Source organism: Apteryx rowi, unplaced genomic scaffold (assembly GCF_003343035.1).
Source record: "Apteryx rowi isolate R43461 unplaced genomic scaffold, aptRow1 scaffold_369, whole genome shotgun sequence".
In the NCBI taxonomy this organism is placed as follows: domain Eukaryota; kingdom Metazoa; phylum Chordata; class Aves; order Apterygiformes; family Apterygidae; genus Apteryx; species Apteryx rowi.
The window spans coordinates 294239-313473 of record NW_020450185.1 but is presented as its reverse complement, the minus strand read 5'-3'; the positions used below and the strand labels follow the sequence as shown (position 1 = coordinate 313473).

At 42.7% G+C, this 19235-nt stretch overlaps 1 protein-coding gene across 1 annotated transcript in view; it reads right to left on the bottom strand.

Moving 5' to 3' along the window:
• The window catches only part of MCU (mitochondrial calcium uniporter), a 43554-nt gene that overhangs the window by 7171 nt on the left and 17148 nt on the right, over window positions 1-19235 (bottom strand). Inside the window, exons 2-4 of the mRNA XM_026073448.1 lie at window positions 6875-6944; window positions 1805-1975; window positions 421-525 (exon numbers count right to left, since the gene is read on the bottom strand). Of these exons, the coding sequence (XP_025929233.1) occupies window positions 421-525; window positions 1805-1975; window positions 6875-6944 (346 nt within the window). The remainder of the gene's footprint in view (window positions 1-420; window positions 526-1804; window positions 1976-6874; window positions 6945-19235) is intronic.

The window sequence follows — 19235 nt, the reverse complement described above, 5'->3', positions numbered from 1 at the left end:
GCTAACAAGACTTCAAGGTTTATTTGCAATAAGGTACCATGCTCAAAGGAAACAAAAATCCCTACTTTTGGGCTACGGGAAGGATTTATTCTTCCAAACCAATCTGATTCTTGTTTTGTACTAAACTCCTTCACAATGAGTTAAAAATGTTAAATTAGTTTCTCCCCACCGTTTCTTCTTTTATTCCTCTTAGGAGGGATACTAGCCCTAGAACAGAATGAATATTTGTTTTCCAGCATTGACTACTCTATGATTATGGATATAACTAAGTTAGACTGTGAAGGCAGGATTAGAAACTGCAAGATTTACTTTTCAATAACATGAAGTGTTATTTTTACTGGTTAGTAAAGCATGCTGCAATTACAGGGAATTGAATACTGAAATGTGTTTTTGAAGTTTACCAGAACCAGGTTGGTTTACCTCTCTTTGGTGGTCTAACAAGGTATGTGACATCATTAATGAGCAGTTTGAAGTCATCCAGCAGAAGCAGATCTATGCCTGTGGAGGAGGCAACACGTGTGCCATCTGCAAGGCAAACACAGGTGAATTCATCAAACAGTGGAAACAAAGCATCTAAATGTGCTGTGCTTGCACTAAGCTGATTGTAACAGTATCCCAAATCTAGTTGTAGGACTGTTTTTCATTGACAATACTCTTTGTAAAGCTRGATATATAGATTAAAAGATTTTACATAGCAACGCTAGTTAAGCAACGTATACAGTTACTTTTCTAAACATGGGATTTTGGGAGTTGTCTTATAAAAATAAGTGTCCTTCATCCTACCATGTGATATTTGAATATTTTACTACATTCTGCAGTACAATTCACTTCAGTGACTTTCACCTCTCCATACTAGCATTAAGAGATGACTATTTCCATCTCTTAAATGTGACAGCTTTAGCACCACCTCCCTCCCAGGCCAAGGCCTTCAGTGAAATATCTGTTCTTACGTCACTCTCATAAGTCACCCTAACAATGCTTCAGAGCTTTGGTGGCTAGCAAAGCACAGCATTTGAGTTAGACATACTGAAACAGAACATTTTAAGTGCAATACAATTGAATTTTAAAAGACAAGTAAAAGACTGTTTCCCCTGCACCACTTTTTATACCCAGGTCCTTACAAATTGATTAGAACCTCTATATAGGCAAATTGAATCTTCAGACTAAACAGTAGGAAGCACTCACCAAAAACTTAGTTATTAATCCTAACAAAAGTAAATTGAGAAAGTATACTCGGCAAGATTATGAGGGTCTTCAGGCAAAAACAACTAAAACCCACGACTATTTATATTTTCACGAACATCTTGAATATAGGCTTTTCAATTGTCTGTAACAGTGATTTGCATTCTGAGTATCAACCTTACGTTATCAGTTGCCATCTTCAGAATCTCAAGCATCAATCCCTCCCAAAAACTAGCATAACTTTGCAGTGCTCCTGGGCTGCTATATCCACACAATTAGCATAATAAGTGCTGCAGCGTGGGCTACTACACTCTTGCTCAATATTTCAAAGTCATTTAGACATAAATGGAGAAACAATAAAGATTATGTCTTTTATTGTTAGAGAATCTTCAAGACTGAAGCTAAGCACTAGGAATTGCTTCCTCTTTATTCACTCTACAGTCAAATATTTCCTTAGCAGACCTGAATATGCGCAGACAACTAACCAAATGTTCCCACTCTATTCCACTTTTTCCAGAGCATCTGAGAACTCATTCCATAACAAGCTTTCACTTAAAAAGTTAAAGGCTAGACAAAAATAGCCAGCAAACAAGTAAATCAATTAGTCTGCACACAATGGTACCTGCTGAGTAGATTGCAACCCGATCAATTCCCCGGTCCTCTGCTTGCAGCTGTTGTAAGAATACACCAACCGAGTCTGAGATAGGTTTAAGCGTGAACTGGCAACGTTCACGTCGGGATGGAAGATTCACAGAAATAACAGGTAACCCGTTTTGGTAAACCACCGTCACTTCTAGGAAGAAAATAAAAATATAAGTTATCCTTAAAAACATAACAGACTTTCCTGTAACAGTTCTATGTTTGTCCTACGAAGACAAGACAAATAGGGTTGTGAACTGAACGTGAAGCAGAAATTTAAAAATGTCGGCTCATCTTGCATCAAGAGATGTGTCCCCCAAACCCAAAAACTAAAGGACATTAGAGGTTTTCAATTTTATTAACTTAGCAGTATCTATTAAGCTTCTAATGTTTTTGTGGAAAAGTAACATAAATACATGTACTCTTAGCACAATCATCTTTATGGTAAATGTAACAGTATCTAAGAGGAGCACAGTATATTTCCATTAGTTTTTGAGAACCAAAGTATTTTGGACTGTGGAACACAAAATGCTACACAGTTTAGAGATTTACAGCCCAAAACACAAAGGCAGACCACACACTGGGAGACCTCAGGGGAGGACCTACTTCAAACGCTTTTATTCTTGTTTAATTCTTCCTCTTTGTACAGAGGCAACAAATGTGCAATGGAGCAGTCAGGAGTACGGGGCTGCAAGAACAGCACTCACTGAGTTTAAGCTTTAAGGTCATTTCATCTAAAATTCATGGGATCAATACACTTTGTACTTAAGAAGACAAACATTGCTTTTTAGGTGTAGATTAAAAAAAAAAAAAAACTTTCTACTTCTTGAGGGCTCTCAGAAGCTTTTTCAAATATGTTCTTAAGGGTGCACCAGTACATGCTGGGGGCTGACCAGCTGGAGAGCAGCTTGGCAAAAAAAGAGCAGGGGTCCCTGTGGACATCAACTTGGACATGAGCCAGCCATCTACTCTTTCAAAACACTCTTGCAGCCCTCCTGGGCTGCATTAGGAAGAGCACTGCCAGCAGGGCAAGGGAGATGATCCTTCCCCTCAGCATGGGTGAGGCCACATCTGGAGTGCTGTGCCCAGTGCTGGGCTCCCCAGGCCAAGAGAGATGGACAAACTCAAGTAAGTCCAGTGGAAGGCCATGAAGATGAGTAAGGGTTGGAGCATCTGACATATTAGGAGAACCTGAGAGAGCTAGAACTGTTGAGCCTGAAGAAGAGAAGGTGTGTTTGAGGGGGGAGGGGGAAGAAATCTTATTAATGCATGCAAACACCTGATTTTGGGGGTGTGGGCAGGATGGAGCATGTGTAAAGAAAATGGAGCCAGACTCTTCTCAGTGGTGATCAATGACAGGACAAGAGGCAATGGGCACAAAAATACAAAAAATTCCATTTAAACATATGRATTTTTTTGGGGGGGGGAGGGGTGGAGGAGGGTGGTCAACCACTTGGAACAGGTTGCCCAGAGAGGGTGTAGTCTCTCCATCACTGAAGATATTCAAAAGCCAACTGGACAATCAATGTCCCGAGGAATGTGCTCCAGTTGACCCTGCTTTGAGCAGGGGTTTGGACTAGATGATCTCCAGATGCCCCTTTCCAACATCAGCTATTCTGTAGTTCTGTGATTCCAGTGCACCTTGCTAAAATTTATTGCAGTGACTTACATGAACTGTAAGCTAGTTATTATTTTACTACCAGCACACTCCACATGCTTTGGGATATTCACAGATGGGAAAAAAAAGAAGCGAGAACAAAATTGAAGCTTTTATTCTGTGCCCTTTACTGAGTCACGAACAGTCAAAATTTCCTAAATGCTGAAGCTGCTAAGATACAGTAGCACACACCTAGAAGAATGATCCACTTTGGGTTGTTGTGTATTTTCCTTATGTAAAAACATAAGATCGTTTTTGTTGCACAGAGCATTTGCCACATCTCACGAGATTATGCAGTCACCCACCCACGCTGCAGCTGGCTTAGTATTCCCACCCGTTGTAGCTTTGGCCTATTAAATGTACTGCACCGTCTACTTCAACTGATTTAACTGACATATTGACATTCCAAGTCAATTTGAGCAGTTAACATCAAAACTAGTTGGTCTAAAGAGGTCCGTGCTGGAAGCAGAGGCAAATATAGTAATTTTAACCACCAAAGGAAACTACTTCTCAGCATGCCAGTGTTAGGCAAGTTCTGCCACCACCGGCCTTTATGCCTCCTTTCAGAGATTTGCAGCCAAATGATCACTGTTTACACTACAGGGTACTCTGCACATTAGGATAAGTCTTGGAGCAACATCCCTTTTTACAAAAAAGGGGTTCATGGATGTTGAGAAAGGATACGCGGTACTACTTATTTTTAAAAGGCAAGAACACAGCTGTCTTAAGCTTTCAGTTTACCATCGTGTGTCTTCATGTATTGACTCAAGCACAAAGGCAAGAGAGTACTTTTTCTCTGAAGGATTGCTCTCCAGGGCTGACAGGGGTCCTCATGCCATCGTTCAAGACTAGGTGGAAGTGACCACACATGACATCTGAAATGACTAAAGCCTCTCAAGAGGCCCCAGTATTTGGAAACCTATAAACACCTATTCTCAAGAATCAGACACCTGACAGGATTTCAATAGCTTAAGTGTTTCAAAGCTTAAAATTCAGACTACAGTCAGGTATTTACTGAAAAAAATTATGCAAGCTGCCAGTTTATTTGGACAGTTAAACAGAAATTCAAGCTCCATATCAGCAGCTGTTTTGACACCAGCTATCAGATTTTGCCTTCTTTCACTCAAGTATTTGTGCAAAAGACTGGTAAGAAATAGATTAGCATTAACTACATTTGTGAATTTTCTACTTGAGATAGCAGGCTCAAAAGGAATGATTAACATGTTTAGCAATTTAAAATAGCCACTTAAGTACTAAATTCACTGGTTCTGGGAGTAGCATATACAACATTAACTTAGGTACTCATTACAAAACCATAAGACTACTGTAGAGAACTCGGTTCACATGAAAAACAATTTTATTTAAAATGCTACTTTGATTATACAGCTAATAAAGCCAGTTTCTTTATTGTACAGCATAATAGGTAAAAAACAGTGTTTGCACCAACGCTTTTCTGTTCATCCCCTTTGTTGCAACACAACCACTGCAGCTCCATTACTGCCAGCATTGAAGGAAGCACATACAGCGCCAGTCTTTGCCACATTTTAACCTTGTACAGACCCGATGCAGGTGATAAAAATGATAGGTAGGTCTGTACCAAGAGTCTTCAGCATCAATAACGAGACGAAACCTTTTTCAAGGATCTCCAGCTTAGGTGAAGTGTTAAAGACCAAATTATTTCCTTAGGAGGACAGGATCGGCAAGTCCGGAATTACAGCTGTTATGCCCTCACAAAAAGCTTATAAAAGTCATTCTCTCTAACCTAACTCACTGGTGGGAGAGTTCATAATTCCACTCTGATCCTCTCTTCGCCTCCCACACAAGTGATGCCTGGTCAAATTTTTACTGCATTGGAGAGGGAATAGCTCAGAGTCAAGTTAAAAAAGTAAAAAGGCAGCAAGACACAACTCCAGTAAGAGTTACACAAAACACTGATTTACGGCCGTCTGCCTTGCTTTCCTCTGCTCCAACAGCCCTGTGGATTGCTTACTTCCAGACAAATACAAGTAACCAAGGGGACAAAGCATTTTGGCATCCCACTAATTAGAGAGCTAACATTTTGGCTTATCATCACCAATGAAATTTCAAACCAGTATTTAAATACATGGGAAAAGTCAAGGAAAGTAATCATATACAAGGGTATTTCACTTACATTTACAGTTGCCTGCAACTTGGCCAGATGTGCCACTAAATAAGGCAACAGAGGATTTTAAAGCTTTACAYACTGTGTTAAGCATGAGGTTGCTCCAAGGTAGGAATTCCATCCGTGCGCCATGTTTCGACTCAGCTATACGTGAACTAGTAACGCATGGTTGGTAATTTTCAAGATTTTTTTGTTCTTGCATAAGAACTTAAACAGTACATTAGGCCAAAATAATGTAAAAAAAAAAAAAAAAAAAAAAAGAGGGTGGCCAAAGAAATCAAAGATTGAACTTCTACTGCTGGTAAAGGCAAAGTTATTAGAAGTAGTAACAAGAGAAATATTCGAGCACAATATCAGAAGAGGTAAATCAGACATCATTAGGTCAGACAAGTATCTGAGCTTACATTATCCTCTCAGTCTTATATTAGTCTACATTTCCACCTATTTAAGCCTTCTAGTTTTTATTTCAGCTCCTTCCCAAGCTCCCCACAGCAGTCACCTTCTCACTGTGTTTGCACACGATCATTATCCTGACAGGGGAAGCACTTGTGGCTGAGCCCGTTGCTTTATTAGCTTTCAGGCATTACTAACAAGCCTTGACAGGGAGAGGATCCGCTAACTGCTTGTGTCAGCCCGTGCAAGCATGCTATTCCTTGCGCGCAGCACGCAGACACCAAGTAAGCAGTGGTCTCAGAGCTGTGTTTCCTCTTTGTGTTTTGGCAAAGTGAGATTTTTACAAAGTTCCACCCACCTTGGCAGTGCATTCTTTTGCTTTATGCTATGACAACATTAGCAAAAAAGCTCAATGTCTGAGCTGTCCTAGAAATTAAATAAAGGAACAAAACGCGCTTGGCTTCACAGCTTATTCACTGCAGCAAGCACAGTGCTTTCAAACACTTAAGCAACAGGTATCAATGGCATTTTCATTACATAAAATAAGTTCATGAGGCACATGGTATCCCAAAAGGTACACAGACCACATGGGTACATCAGCAAAAAGTCTAGCAGAAATTTTGGACAGTTGGGCATAACTATATCTCTCTTCATAAAGCCTGTCCAGCTTTGTAAAGATGGTTATTGGAAGAGTAGACTGCTCAACTCTTCCTGACTTGCTTTGGTCTCTATCACTTCCCTAGTTCAAAGCTAGATTACCTCCTATCCAAAAAATCCTCAACCAGAAAAGGTTTCAGGGAACATGATTTAAGTTAGTGAAGTCAAAAGTGAGCCCAAACTTCACATATGCCAATACTCACCGTCAGAGGGCACTACCGTACTGCAATAGACCACTCTTGGGCTCTGCCAAGGAGAAAGCCTCTGATGCACCTAAAAATTCAAACGCAGCAAAAAGACAAACGTTCAGTCGCACTTGTCTGTCGGAATCGCACCCCGCTGCCACCTCCCGTCCCCGCTCCCGCCGCCATCCATTCCAACGCCTGCGCTAGCCATTTCCTCCCTCCGCCCCAGGGTAACCGCAGACCAGGAGCGCCCGTCAAGAACAGCATCTTCTCAGGCCATCTGTCACCCAGCAGGGTTGGCCCCCTCAGCCAAGTTCACCTCTACGCATCTCACTGTCAACTTGCATAGTTTAAGAAGAACGCACAACAGAACAGCTGTGGGGGGKTTTTTTGTAAAATATTTTTAAAGCCAGATGCCACCTGAATGTAATCATTTTTAAAAATTCGACTTGAAGTTTTATGCAGACTCATTGAAGGGAGAAATCATGCAAAGCAGCAGTTTTTAAAGGTGATAAAAAAATGAACATAATAATGGGTGAGGGCTGGGAAATTCTGGAGTAAGGGGGTCATTCTCTTTGATTTTCTCTGCTGCCTTAGGGAATTTTCTCATCCTTACAACAGAGAGAGGGAGGGAGGCCAAACTGTGAGATACTAGTAGTAAGTACGACTGTTTATGAAAAAGAACGCATTGTCCAAAATAAACTGACACCAAGCTGTAAAAAAGGGACTATATTTGTTCATGACARTCTAGAATCAGACTAATTATTTATACCCAGAAAGTCCGCCTTCTACAACAAGTGTTTTATATTGGTTACAAACCAGAAAACCCCAACAATTAAACTACAGTCCTGGCACAGAAGAGCCCCATTTCAGACAGAACAAGGCCCAAGAGCAGTTCTCACATCCTGACCTAGCACTCAGATTTCTCAACAGTTACAGTCCAATTCTATTTTATTTTCTTCTTTGGGCTTGTTTTTAAAATACTGTTGCCAAACCCCCATTTCTACAAGGCTACCACATAGGTAGGGCTTGCTTTCAGTACATTTCAGATTCAAGTTTGCAAAACAAAACCCAGGTTGTTGATCGTTTCTCTGCCAAATTGTCCAGACTTGCATTTTTAGCTAGGTTGCTTTCAACAGCCTGCTTGAGACAGATTTCTCACCTACTTTACTTTTCTTCTGAAAGCTGCTATACAAATCAAAGCTAGCCCCAACTACCCTAGTCTTGAGAGCGGGAATTATGCCTGGGTGGTCAATACCTTGACAGCTCTGGAAATACAGTCTAATTTATGTTGTATTTATACTCCTTTTTTCCCTCCCTCAGCCTTGACAATGAAAATCAATGAAGTTATCTTCAGTTTTGCTTGTGGCTGCAGTAGCATTTTCAGCTCCTCACAGTTGGGTCAAGCAGGCAGTTAACAGCAGAAGGGAACTGGGCATTAAACAGCTGTAACTGAGTTCAAGCGAGAAGCTACATATTTTGGAAAAAGAAATGCTTAAAGAAAGCCTATATGTTAGCAACCAAAGGGCAAATTTGCCTTTTAACATTTGAAAACAGCAAGTTCACAGCACTGAAACACCTATGTATTACTGCTAAGCAACCAGGAAACCACGCCACCCGGGGGGGGGGGGGTGGATTAAAAGCACCAGACACCTTGGATAACTCCAGGTCCCCTGGATAACTCCAGGTCCCCTGTCTTGCCATTGCCATGGTCAAAAAGTCAGAGGTTTCGATTGCCAGAAGCTGCATATCACAGGTAAGCCAGTTTTCAGCTGGAATTCAAGGCCAAGGTTTAGATAAAGAGGGGAAGCCTCTAGAGCAAGTTTCAAAAAAGCAATACCTTTTCCTATTTGAAACCAGCAACTTCAATTTTAATGCTTCTAAAAGAGTGTCACAGCAGATAAAACAGTAATTGTGCAGAATTTATACAGTGAGACACAAAACTGCCTTTCAGAGCACTTGCACAAAGCACCATTTACGTATTTGCTTCACCCAAACCTATAGCAGAGCAGGCACTTTCAGCTCCGTGCTTTTTATTCCTTAACTCTTCCCCTTTACATGACATTCATGTTCTATTTTTAAAATACAACACACCAAGAGTTTTCCTTGCTACCAGATTTGCCTGGCAGCCCAAAAATTTAGTAGCTGTTTTCGGACAATCCTAAAGCCTTCTAAACCCAGTTCTACCCCCCTGCAAAATAGCTATGCAGTTCAAAGATAACATCAACTACCACCTGCAAAGACTCCAATGTAAGGTCATGGGTATTTCACAGGTATCAGCTAATTCCAAAAGTCTCCCACCTTCATATACACAGGAACAGGGGAAGAGGCAAACTGGGTTGGAAAACAGGACATGTTAGATGACTAATCAAAAGCTGAGGAATCCCCAGGTTTAACCTGTTTCAAAATCATCTTTGACCATTCTTTCACCTTGATTCAGATGTGAAGCAATTCTATATTTTCATTAACCATACAGAAATACAGTACCATTACATTTTAGAGAAAGAGCCTCTGGTGAAGCTAAGTGCATCTGTCACTCTGAGCGCCTCTAGTTCCGAACTGCACCTTGCAATAGCAATGCTGCTGTCAGGAATTTCTTAGCTAAGACAACAGTCTCAGCTGGCTAGGGGAGAAGGAGAAAAAAAGGCAAACCAACTCAAAGTCAGCAGAGACCTAAATGCCATCTTCTGCCACCTAACTTTCGTCAGAGCTTAAGGAATCATTAATCATTTTTATTCTGAAGGCTGGATATTGTTTTAAAATTGAGATGGAGAGAAATTCATGTACCCTTTACCCAATGTCTGCAATTCAACAGCTTTACACAGAAATGCGACAGAGGAACAAAGTCCCGGACTGAAGCCGTTGGGGGTTAGAGCAGGACCCTTGTCTCAAGCTTCACTGATCACACCTCACCGTCAGCAGCCTGCAAACACTTTGTCAAGAGCTCATCGCTTCAGCAAAGCGGCACAGAATAACTACATCCACGTTTCAACTGAGACAAACAGGTTTGCTACTTCTGAAATAAGTAGTGAATAACATGGGGGTGTGTGAAAGACAGCAAAGTCAGACCACTGAAAGCAGAAGCTTTACATACCAACGTGGCTTTGTGGGTCTGAAGGAAATAGAAGCAAGAATGTTCTTCGCATCCGTTCAGATCCTTCCTAGCCCATCGTGTCTGCACTAAGATGCATGTCAAAAGGCGCAGGGTTAGGCAGCAGCTCGACTCCCAGAGCCATTAGGGAACAAGAGCAAAAATCCCAGTGCTCAGCCCAAAACTAACCCTTCCTACAGCCTGGTCCAAGTGTATATTAGACAACCCAAAAGTAAAATACCAGCATCTCTAGAGGTCCTAGTGTAGCTGGCTCAATTCTACACTGGTAACAGGAAGGTTAATCAAAGCTGTACTAGAAAAACAGCCTTTTGGCTACCAGCAAGGCAGCAACTGCTGTCTGACAGGAAAAGAGGGAGCAATCTAGCAGAGCTCATGTTTTGTATTTTACATAATCACCAAGTGATAGAAAGCCTTTGGGGTACCATGCCTCCAAAGCCCAATTAGAACCACAAAAAAGCTGACCAGAAAAAGAAGATGTAGAAAAAAGGATGCATCTCAAATCTGTTCCAAAACACAAGTAGAACACGCTAAGTCATAACCTGGATTTGACACTCGTGGTGCAGACTTTGTAAAAGACAGCATTCCCTGCGTAAGAGATTTCACCCACAACGAATTTTAAAAGATGCATTTGCAAGTGCCAGCTGCAACATCTGTTTCACAGTCTATGAAGGGACTTTAACCGAGGCTGCCTTAAGCCAGATCTGAAGCAGCTCATCTTCTCATCCAGCAACAGCTATTTTCCTCTATACCCACTTTCACAGCCTGAAGAACCGAACACCCTTTTTCTGGCTCTAGCACTGGTTACTCTAAGACCTCCTGGTTAGGACCTCAATGGCAAAAATTGCTGCCAACTTCCCTAAGCAATCGCAGTAGCCCAAGGCRCCCACCTCAGAAGTGCAGAAAAGCTCCCTTTAAAGATCTTCCCTTCACTTTGGGAATTCACCTACTATAGGAATCCAACTACATATGTTCCTATATTCTGTCTGATATCTGTTCATCACTGTTAAACAGTCCTTTCAACATAAATCATTGGGTCTTCTCCTCCTGCTTTGCCTCCTCCCCTCCTATGTTCACAAAGCAGAAGATAGAACAAAATACCATTCTGACCAGAAATCTGGTGTCCAAATCCCAATGCATAGCATACCAAAACCACTAACGTTTCTGCACAGAGTTTGCAAGTTAAAGTCTTTCAAATATGAACCAATACAGCACTCTGAGCACATGAACAGATGCAAGAGCATTTCTGCATTCTAAACCGAGCTCTGCTCACATACCTTAGCTGGCTCTGAACTCGGTTTCATCCTCAACACTTGGCATCTAACTGCTACTACAGCTAGGCAGAAACACTTCCTAATGCAGAGGAGCAAGTTTACCTTACCCTCCTTCCAGCCAGCACAGGACTGGCCTTTGCGGCTCCATCCCCTCCACTGCTGGGCACATTAGTCACCCTGTTCGCACCTTCACAACTCCAAGCATCAGGATCAGGCATCTACTTTCTCTCCCCTCCCCTCCCTTTTTTTTTTTAAACTGTGGTTCTTCCTCCCTTACCTATTTCTTTGCTATAAGCCAGCAGTCAAAGGAAGCAAGCTAAAGATGAGAAAAGGAAACAGGGAAAAAACTGTCAATGGGAGATGCCTAGAAGTCCACTTCAGCCTCAAAACACAGCAAGAGTGTGGAGTTCAGGAGCTGGCTTGTACCTGCATCAATCCCTCACTTGGATAAAGGTCTTTTCCTGCATCTTTCACCCTCTCCTTTTCCACCTTCATGCTTGCAAGACATCTGGACTCCTTAGCCATCTCGCACAATTTCCCTTTGGAACGCAATTTCCCTGGCACGCAAAAAACCCAAAGACTTGACCAGAGAGCAGCAGGGAAAGGCCCTGCACTCGGGAGCAGGGCTCCTGGAATAAGGCAGCTGCAAAGGCAGAGGAACCCCACATCCCTATGAGCACTTGGCAGTTTTCAACAAATCCAAACTGCTGCCGTGCAGGTAACCATATACAGCTCGTCTCCCTCAACCCAATCATCAGCCTTCTGATTAAAACCCACCAGCTTGAACTCATCTCTTGTTGATTTTACCAGTATGTCCTTGCTCACATCTCACTTGAGAGGTGGTAGTTTGCCTTGAAAAGAACGTTTCACACCCACTGCCTCCAGAGGGCAATGTTTCTGCGGATGAAGGTCAAGTGAATGAGAACGGGTCTGAACAGCAGTACTGTTCCTTGTATTTTTTCCCCCCTTTTTAATCAGGCTGAGGATACAGACACAAAAAAAGGCAATGCCAGTAAGATGGGGAAAGTGTTAACCTTTGCATTCTGAAGCACTTAGTACGACCTACACAGTAGCAAATGGTCTTCATTTGCCACCCTTACCATTCCTGCCCGAATTTTCTTATCTTCCAATAATTAGTCCTTTATCGCATCTGCTGGGAGAGGAACATAAACAGGAGGTGAGCTATAAATATTCCCTTGTCAGTCTGCTTGCTTTGCCCATCTGCCCAAAAAAGAAGCAGGTAACCTACAGTGGCCAGGAAGAAGTGGGGAAGAAGGAAGGAGATTGATCCTTTTTCCCCAAGGAATGAAACAACTGCTCCACATTCTTCATTGCACGTTTCTCCCAGGCATTACTGCTGCTGTGGAGATGCTGCAATGATGAGTTTCATAACACGAACATCACTGCTTATGACAACTTTGACAGATTCTTTCGGGGGCAAGAGAGGGAGGATGAGATAATGAAAGGGAAAAGTCTGACAGACACATTAAGCTCATCAGTGAAGCAGACTCCACTGCTTTTAACAGGTGCCTCCCTTGCCACCATCAACACCAACTCCCAACTCTCCTTGAGAGAAAAGAAAAACACAGCAAAACCCCTTTTTCTTTGTTCTTAATTTCAGTGCAAGCCTCAGTGACTTGCAGAGAACTACACTATTCCTATTGTATTTGAAACAGATGGTAGCCAAGGTACACCGGACCATCATATTCCCTTGTCCCTTCTACCTAGGGCAGGAAACTTCAAGCAGGGTTGGAACACTTCCTTTACATTTTCATGCCAGATCATGGTTTTACTATTAAAATATTTTTGCTTTATTGGAGTAGGTTGGTTTAAATTCCATTTCTTTAATATAATCCTCAGAGTTGTTGGAAAAAAACAAGAATTTAATTCCCTTGCATCCTAAAAGCTTGAAAAACAGAAACCAAGCAAAACACTGTATTTAAGCCTGTGTCAGTTTTGAAACCTGAGCACAAAGACAAGACRGAGCTGAATTCCTACCACTAGTTTCCAAATTCATTACTCGAATCTTCCTGTAGTAACAAGAATGTTACCTCTCTTCTCAAATTAAAAGGGCTTCTAACCCTAGTTTAAACAGCAGTTTGAAGAATTTAATCTTCATCCCATTGATTTCAGGGTTCTTCACTGCATGATTTAGTCCTCGAGCCAGCCACAGTTTGCAGAGGGAGCGCAATCAGAGAAAAGGAACAAGATTCATTCCCCTCAGTGTTTCCCTCATTTTTTGGTCTCTAGTGCTTAATCTAAACCCATCAGCCGACTCCTTCTTTGTTACAGCCAGTCTGGAGAGAATGCCTTCTCCCATCTCGCTTCCATCCTGCGCACAGAACAGCAAGGGCTTCAGTTAAGGAAACATGACTTACATAGCCAGCGTTTACGAGATCAAGAATGAATCAATACGAGGTATGAAGTGAAATTTCCACAAGGGCAAGGAAATTCCTTCCGTCTCAGCATGTGCTGGGGATGAGCCAACTCACACCTCTTTTCCAGGGAAATAAACCACCTTGCTTTCAGCTCTTGAAGAGAAACAGCCGGCTCTCAGAGAGTCGCAGTCAGTCTAAGCAGGCCGCCAGGGCCCTGACGCCTGCCTGTGTGCAGCTTCACAGAAGTTAAACTTTGAGCTAACGCACAATATTCTCCAAGCCACAGCAGTCCAGTATTTTCCAGTACTGGTCTGTGTGTGGGGAATATCCTACCCCAGCAAGTCTCTGGCCATTGTCCTGCAGCAAAGAAAGTTTCATTTCTCCATCCARCACTACATGGTTTTGGTCCAGAAAYTGAACCAGCAGAGCAGAAACTTGTCTTAGCTGAGAAGTGCATTGGGCAGTAAGAGGCAGTTCCTTCGTACCCATTAGGAGTCACATYGAGTCAGTCCAACCACTAAGGAGGAAAAAGTAATTCCCTATCCCAAATGATGTGCCTTATGGGATAAGTTCAGAGACCCAATTATCAGTATGATTGGATCCCTTACAAGGCACTTACAGAGTTTGAAAGTATGGCCCAGACCTGTTAGATATGTTTTACAGGTATTCTTCCATTCAGAAGCTCAGGTCCAGAAGAAAAGAAAAAAAAAGGCAGGTTTGATAAATGGGTACAAACACCTGCACCTAATTAATAGCGGCCAAGTTTCTCCTGTAAGAAATGTCCAAGCTTAGGGAATTCAGCTTGGAACGCTTCTTTGCTTTCTGTATTCAATTTGCATCAGTTGTCTGCTGGGTGAGATTAGTACACTAAAGTCCATCCTTTCACTAGCCCCATACATATCTTATCACAAAGCACTGGAAAAAATCTTCCATTTGATTAAGAGTAGATGCCTGACATTTTTCTCTTAGATATATTACCTGCCATGACTATTGGTACTGTGCAACTCTGACTTCTAAATCACTTGCGTTCCCTGGCAAGTCATTGCTGTTTGGAGCTCTGGTTCTGTTGGCTGCAGAGGGAGCTTAAAAAAACCCTGCACAGAAGAAAGGGAAAGCATCTCCAACAAAAATAGGTGAATATTTAAAGCCATTAAGGAGCATTGTTTCATCAAGCTAGCAGACCACAGGGCAGAGAAACCTGTATGTGATCTTTTCATATCGTTATATCAATGTGAACGAAGCACCTGGCTGCATTTTTCACAACCAGCCTTCCCACTTCTTCCCTTACGGAGGAAGCTGCGCAATGTTCATCTGTTGCGTGCCATAAGCTTGCGTCTACAAAAGGTAACTCAGGAGAAGTTAAACACAATTAAAGGCAGCAATTTGCAGGAGCAGATATTTACTGACATACTAATAAAGTGCAGTAAGAACAAACACTTATTTGAACCTGAAGTTTAAACAGGACTTGAGATCCTGCTTTGAAGTTTTCTCAGCTGGACCTCCTTCCATTCATCTCACCTGGCCTGCCACCTACCGCAGCTCAGCACAAGGAACAGCCATACRGTGCCCGACATCACCATGTGTAGGGCTTCAGAAATGCAAGCTCAGCAGCACTTCCCAAACCTCCAGCCTGGCTAGCGAGGGGGCAGGAGGAGCAGCATTAGTCCTGCTCCTCCGCAAGAGGCAAGTGTTTGACAACTGTGGAACTGCTCCCCAAAAGTCACCTCTTCCTGCCGTCACAGAGATGGGTCTGACTCAAACTCCTGTGCCAGCACTGACCACTTCCTAAGCAGTCATCTCCGGGAAGATAAAGAGACAGAGCAACTCAGAAGTTTGTTGTTTAACTGATCATTAAGAGAATAAATGATTGTAACAACCTCCTCATTGTACGCACAAGCTCAAAGCAAAGCTATTAATTTCAGTATCTCCTGTGCAGAATTGCCGTGCCATGAAACCAAACATTTTTCTACCTGAACACATGAAACRACAGAAGCACTAACAGCTAAACAAAGGTTCAGGAAAGCTAATAACCAAAGCAGATCACTTCACCTGAGGCCAGTGCTGTTCTCAGAGCAAACCTAGCCATGTCTTCAGGCTGAGCATGGAGAGACAAGACCAGGCACCCAGCAGAAGGCTTTTCCTCCCCCTAGGTGCCATGGCACAGAGCTGCCGGGCGCAGCCTGCCGCCAGGCTCTCCATAGCTCCTGCTGCTGCTGTCACTTCCTGACCCTCCCTCCTCCAGCTCGGGGAAAGCCAACTGAAACCAGGTGTACGGACGCACCGCGTACACACAAACACACCTTTAGTTTAGATAAGGATTACTCAAGCCAGCATGTTTAAGCTAAATCACTAAAGAACCCCCCYCCCCCCCCCMCACACACAAAGGCAAATCAAAAACTTTCCTAGGCATTTTCAAAGGTCATCAAGTCATCCATCTAAAATAAAATCCTTGAAAGTTCATTGCCAGTATAAATGACAAACTAGGATTTTAGGGAAGCATTATGGAAAAAATTACCAAACATTAGTTTCCATTTTGTTTTTCAGTTTAAAAGAATGTTTTGTACTAGTTCTCTGTCGCCCAGACTGCAAGGATTGTTGTAGTAGGATTTTAACTGAATTTCTTCCAAATTGTTTCAGCTCAAGTATCTTTGTTTTGTTTAAAAAAATTCAGAACACTTTCACAGTGGGTTTGTACTTCTAACCACCTAAGAATGTTTCCCATGGAAACTGCTGCAGCTTTGTGCAAGAGTAAAACACAAGGATGCTCCAACCCTGGGAACAAAACGGTTTTCAACAGCGAGCCCCAAAAAGCGCGCTTCAGCTACTTGCCAAGTTACAGGCGAAGCCACGCATCAGAAACACGTGTGCTACCTGTAGTTTGTGGTTCATGCCTCTTTCCGGTATGAACACCGAGGCTTAGCCGATATTCAGAGACTGARAAGCCTTGGAAATAAAGCACTGGAAAAGCAAAAACCATTTTTAAGCAGCAATAATCCTGGGAAGAGAGATAATTCTGGGGAGAGGGGCATTTCGAATGGAAAGGAACAGAGATTTTTGGCAAGGTCACTTCCTTAAATCTTCCCCAAACCAATTAAACTAGGTTTAATGTATTTTGATAGATGTTTGGCAGCCTAGGAGAAAGCAATTTACAATTTTGCTCTGAATTACACAAGCTGTCAGAGACACCTTTACAATTGGTATTTKCACTGACAGTTTCAGCTAGTTAATGAAAATTGAATCATCCGTCACAGGAAAATTAAATATACATGTAGAACAGTGCAAAAAAGCCTCTCTGAATAAACCTCCGCACCCCTGTGCCACCTCACACACCAGTCAGGAGCCTGGCTGAAGCAAGGTGGGCGAGAGCCCCCTTAGGTCCCCAGAAACAGGCAGCTCCTTTTGCAAGGAAGCCAAGTCCAACTYCATCACCTGCACCGGTGTCAGACGGCGAGCGAAACACAGAAAGGCCCCCCCCCCCCACCAAGGTCTGCGGGCTTGCGAGCGCGGTGCCGCAGAGCGGCCACAGCACGGAAGAGAAGCTAGGCTTTTACTCAGCCAGGCTGTCAGCAGTACGGGGACACTACACATACGGTCGGGAATGGACCGACCGTACGAGAAATTTGTCTAGATCTTCACCAGCACTGAACAGGCGGTTTGGATCACTCCTTCACGAGACAAGCTAAAATCCTATTCACTCAGACCACTTTAAGATGCCATGCAGGGGCCAGGATGTCATCATCTTAAAGCAGGTCAGTGTTTCTATCCAAGCCTCCCTGTAATCGTATTTTGGCTGTATCAAGAGAACAACTGATGGCRAGAGCAAGTTTCCACAGCTGTTATCCCTGTAGGACTCCTCCTCRTTTTCAGAGCAGCACTGGGCTCCTGAAATGTGCTGGTTCACAGCCCTGCAGTCTTGTATTCGCACCGAGAACGAGGCACAGGGCGCAGCTTGTGATCATCTTCAGATACCAACAGCAAATTCAGAAGATCCATGCAGAATGAGAATATAATTTAGATACAGCATTGCATTACACTTAGTTTCCTTCCAATACAAGCAGTCCTTGTAAGCTGAGTACAGTTAGCCGTCAGAGCTGCTTAYGACTATTTAGCTAGTTCTGCTAAAGGTCTCCACATCCAGAACTAGTCCAACGGGACATAAAAAGCAAACTCCTCTTTTCCCCCCTGCCCTGACCCCCCAACAAAGCTTGTTACTGAAACAAAACAAAGCAGTAAGGCACTGCTAAATAGTTCAGCTAAAAGGCCTAGGCATTTCCAAAGATGTTTTATTGGCCATTTGTATTTCTAAAGACTAAGTCCTCTGATAGCACCCTCTTGAACTGATGCTGATAGCACAGATAGCCTAAAAAAAGCAAAGTTTCAGCTTTCTCAGCACAGCAGCCAAAACATACTAGCCATTGAAAAAGCACCAAGAGAGCAGCACTAAAATAGCTGGCTGTAAGCAGTGTAAACGGTTGTCCAGCTGAATAGCAGGTAATTGGTAAGGAGCTCCGCTGTCAGAGGTGTTGTGGACTTGGGCTGTGTCTACCTTACCAAGCAAAGCAGGTCCAGCAGAAGGCAACCTGGAGAGCGAAGCTGCTGGTGCCCATGCTGTCCACGCTGCCAGGGGGTTTCACTTCACCGCTCTATTGTGCTGCTGTCGACAACTTCCACCAGCAGCAGGAGTCCGTTCGGTGCCTCCCTGGAGCACACCGCCAGCTTTCGTTCAGCCCAAAAGGAAGCTGGACTGTGCTGAAACTGTTCCAAATGCTAACCAGGGCTCCGGGAGCAGCAGCAATTGGGAAATCTGCTTCAAAAGCATACACCTAATTGGAATTCAAACACTAAATGTTGGCACATGCACAAAAAAAGTGAATTGCTACTAGTTACTTGAGCATGAAAGCTAGCTAGTTACTCGGCGCTGTCCTTCACCCTGTTTCACCCTCCTTGCAAGGAAGATCTTGCTTACTTGTCAGTACCCAAGCCAGTGTTTTAATACAAGCTGTAGTATCTTATCAGTAATATTTCACATTTATCACCCTTTTGGATTTATCCTTGCTTACTACAAGTACACAATTAAAAAAAAAATCTTATCTCAAAAAGTGAATAGAATTCAACTATTTTCAAACAAAACACATTGTCCACATATGTTACTTTAAACCAGTCATCCTGATGCGAAGAACAACATAAGAATTTACCTTATCCTCTGCATTTAAAAGCATGACAGGATTAAGACAAAAACATAGGCTGAATAAAGTTGAATTGTCACCTGCTCTAACAGAGGCTTTCTTCAACAAATTTTGGTCAACTTGGTGCCACCCCATCTTAAATGTAGAGATAAAAACCATCTGAAGGTGTCTTAATACTAAGTAGGCACTCCCTCTTTACAACATTATGCTTCTCAACACCCAGGAGAAATTGAACTACTCTGACAAATTAGTAAAAAAGCAGACACCACTATTTTAAGACTAACGAAACAATAATATTTGTCAGATTTAATCAAGTCAGATTAAATACCAAAGATCATTAATTTGTGAGGGCGAACACCATCATAACTGAAAAGCAAAGGCACACACAAACCATTGCTCGTGAAGTAGCAGCACGGTACCAGACCAGCAAAA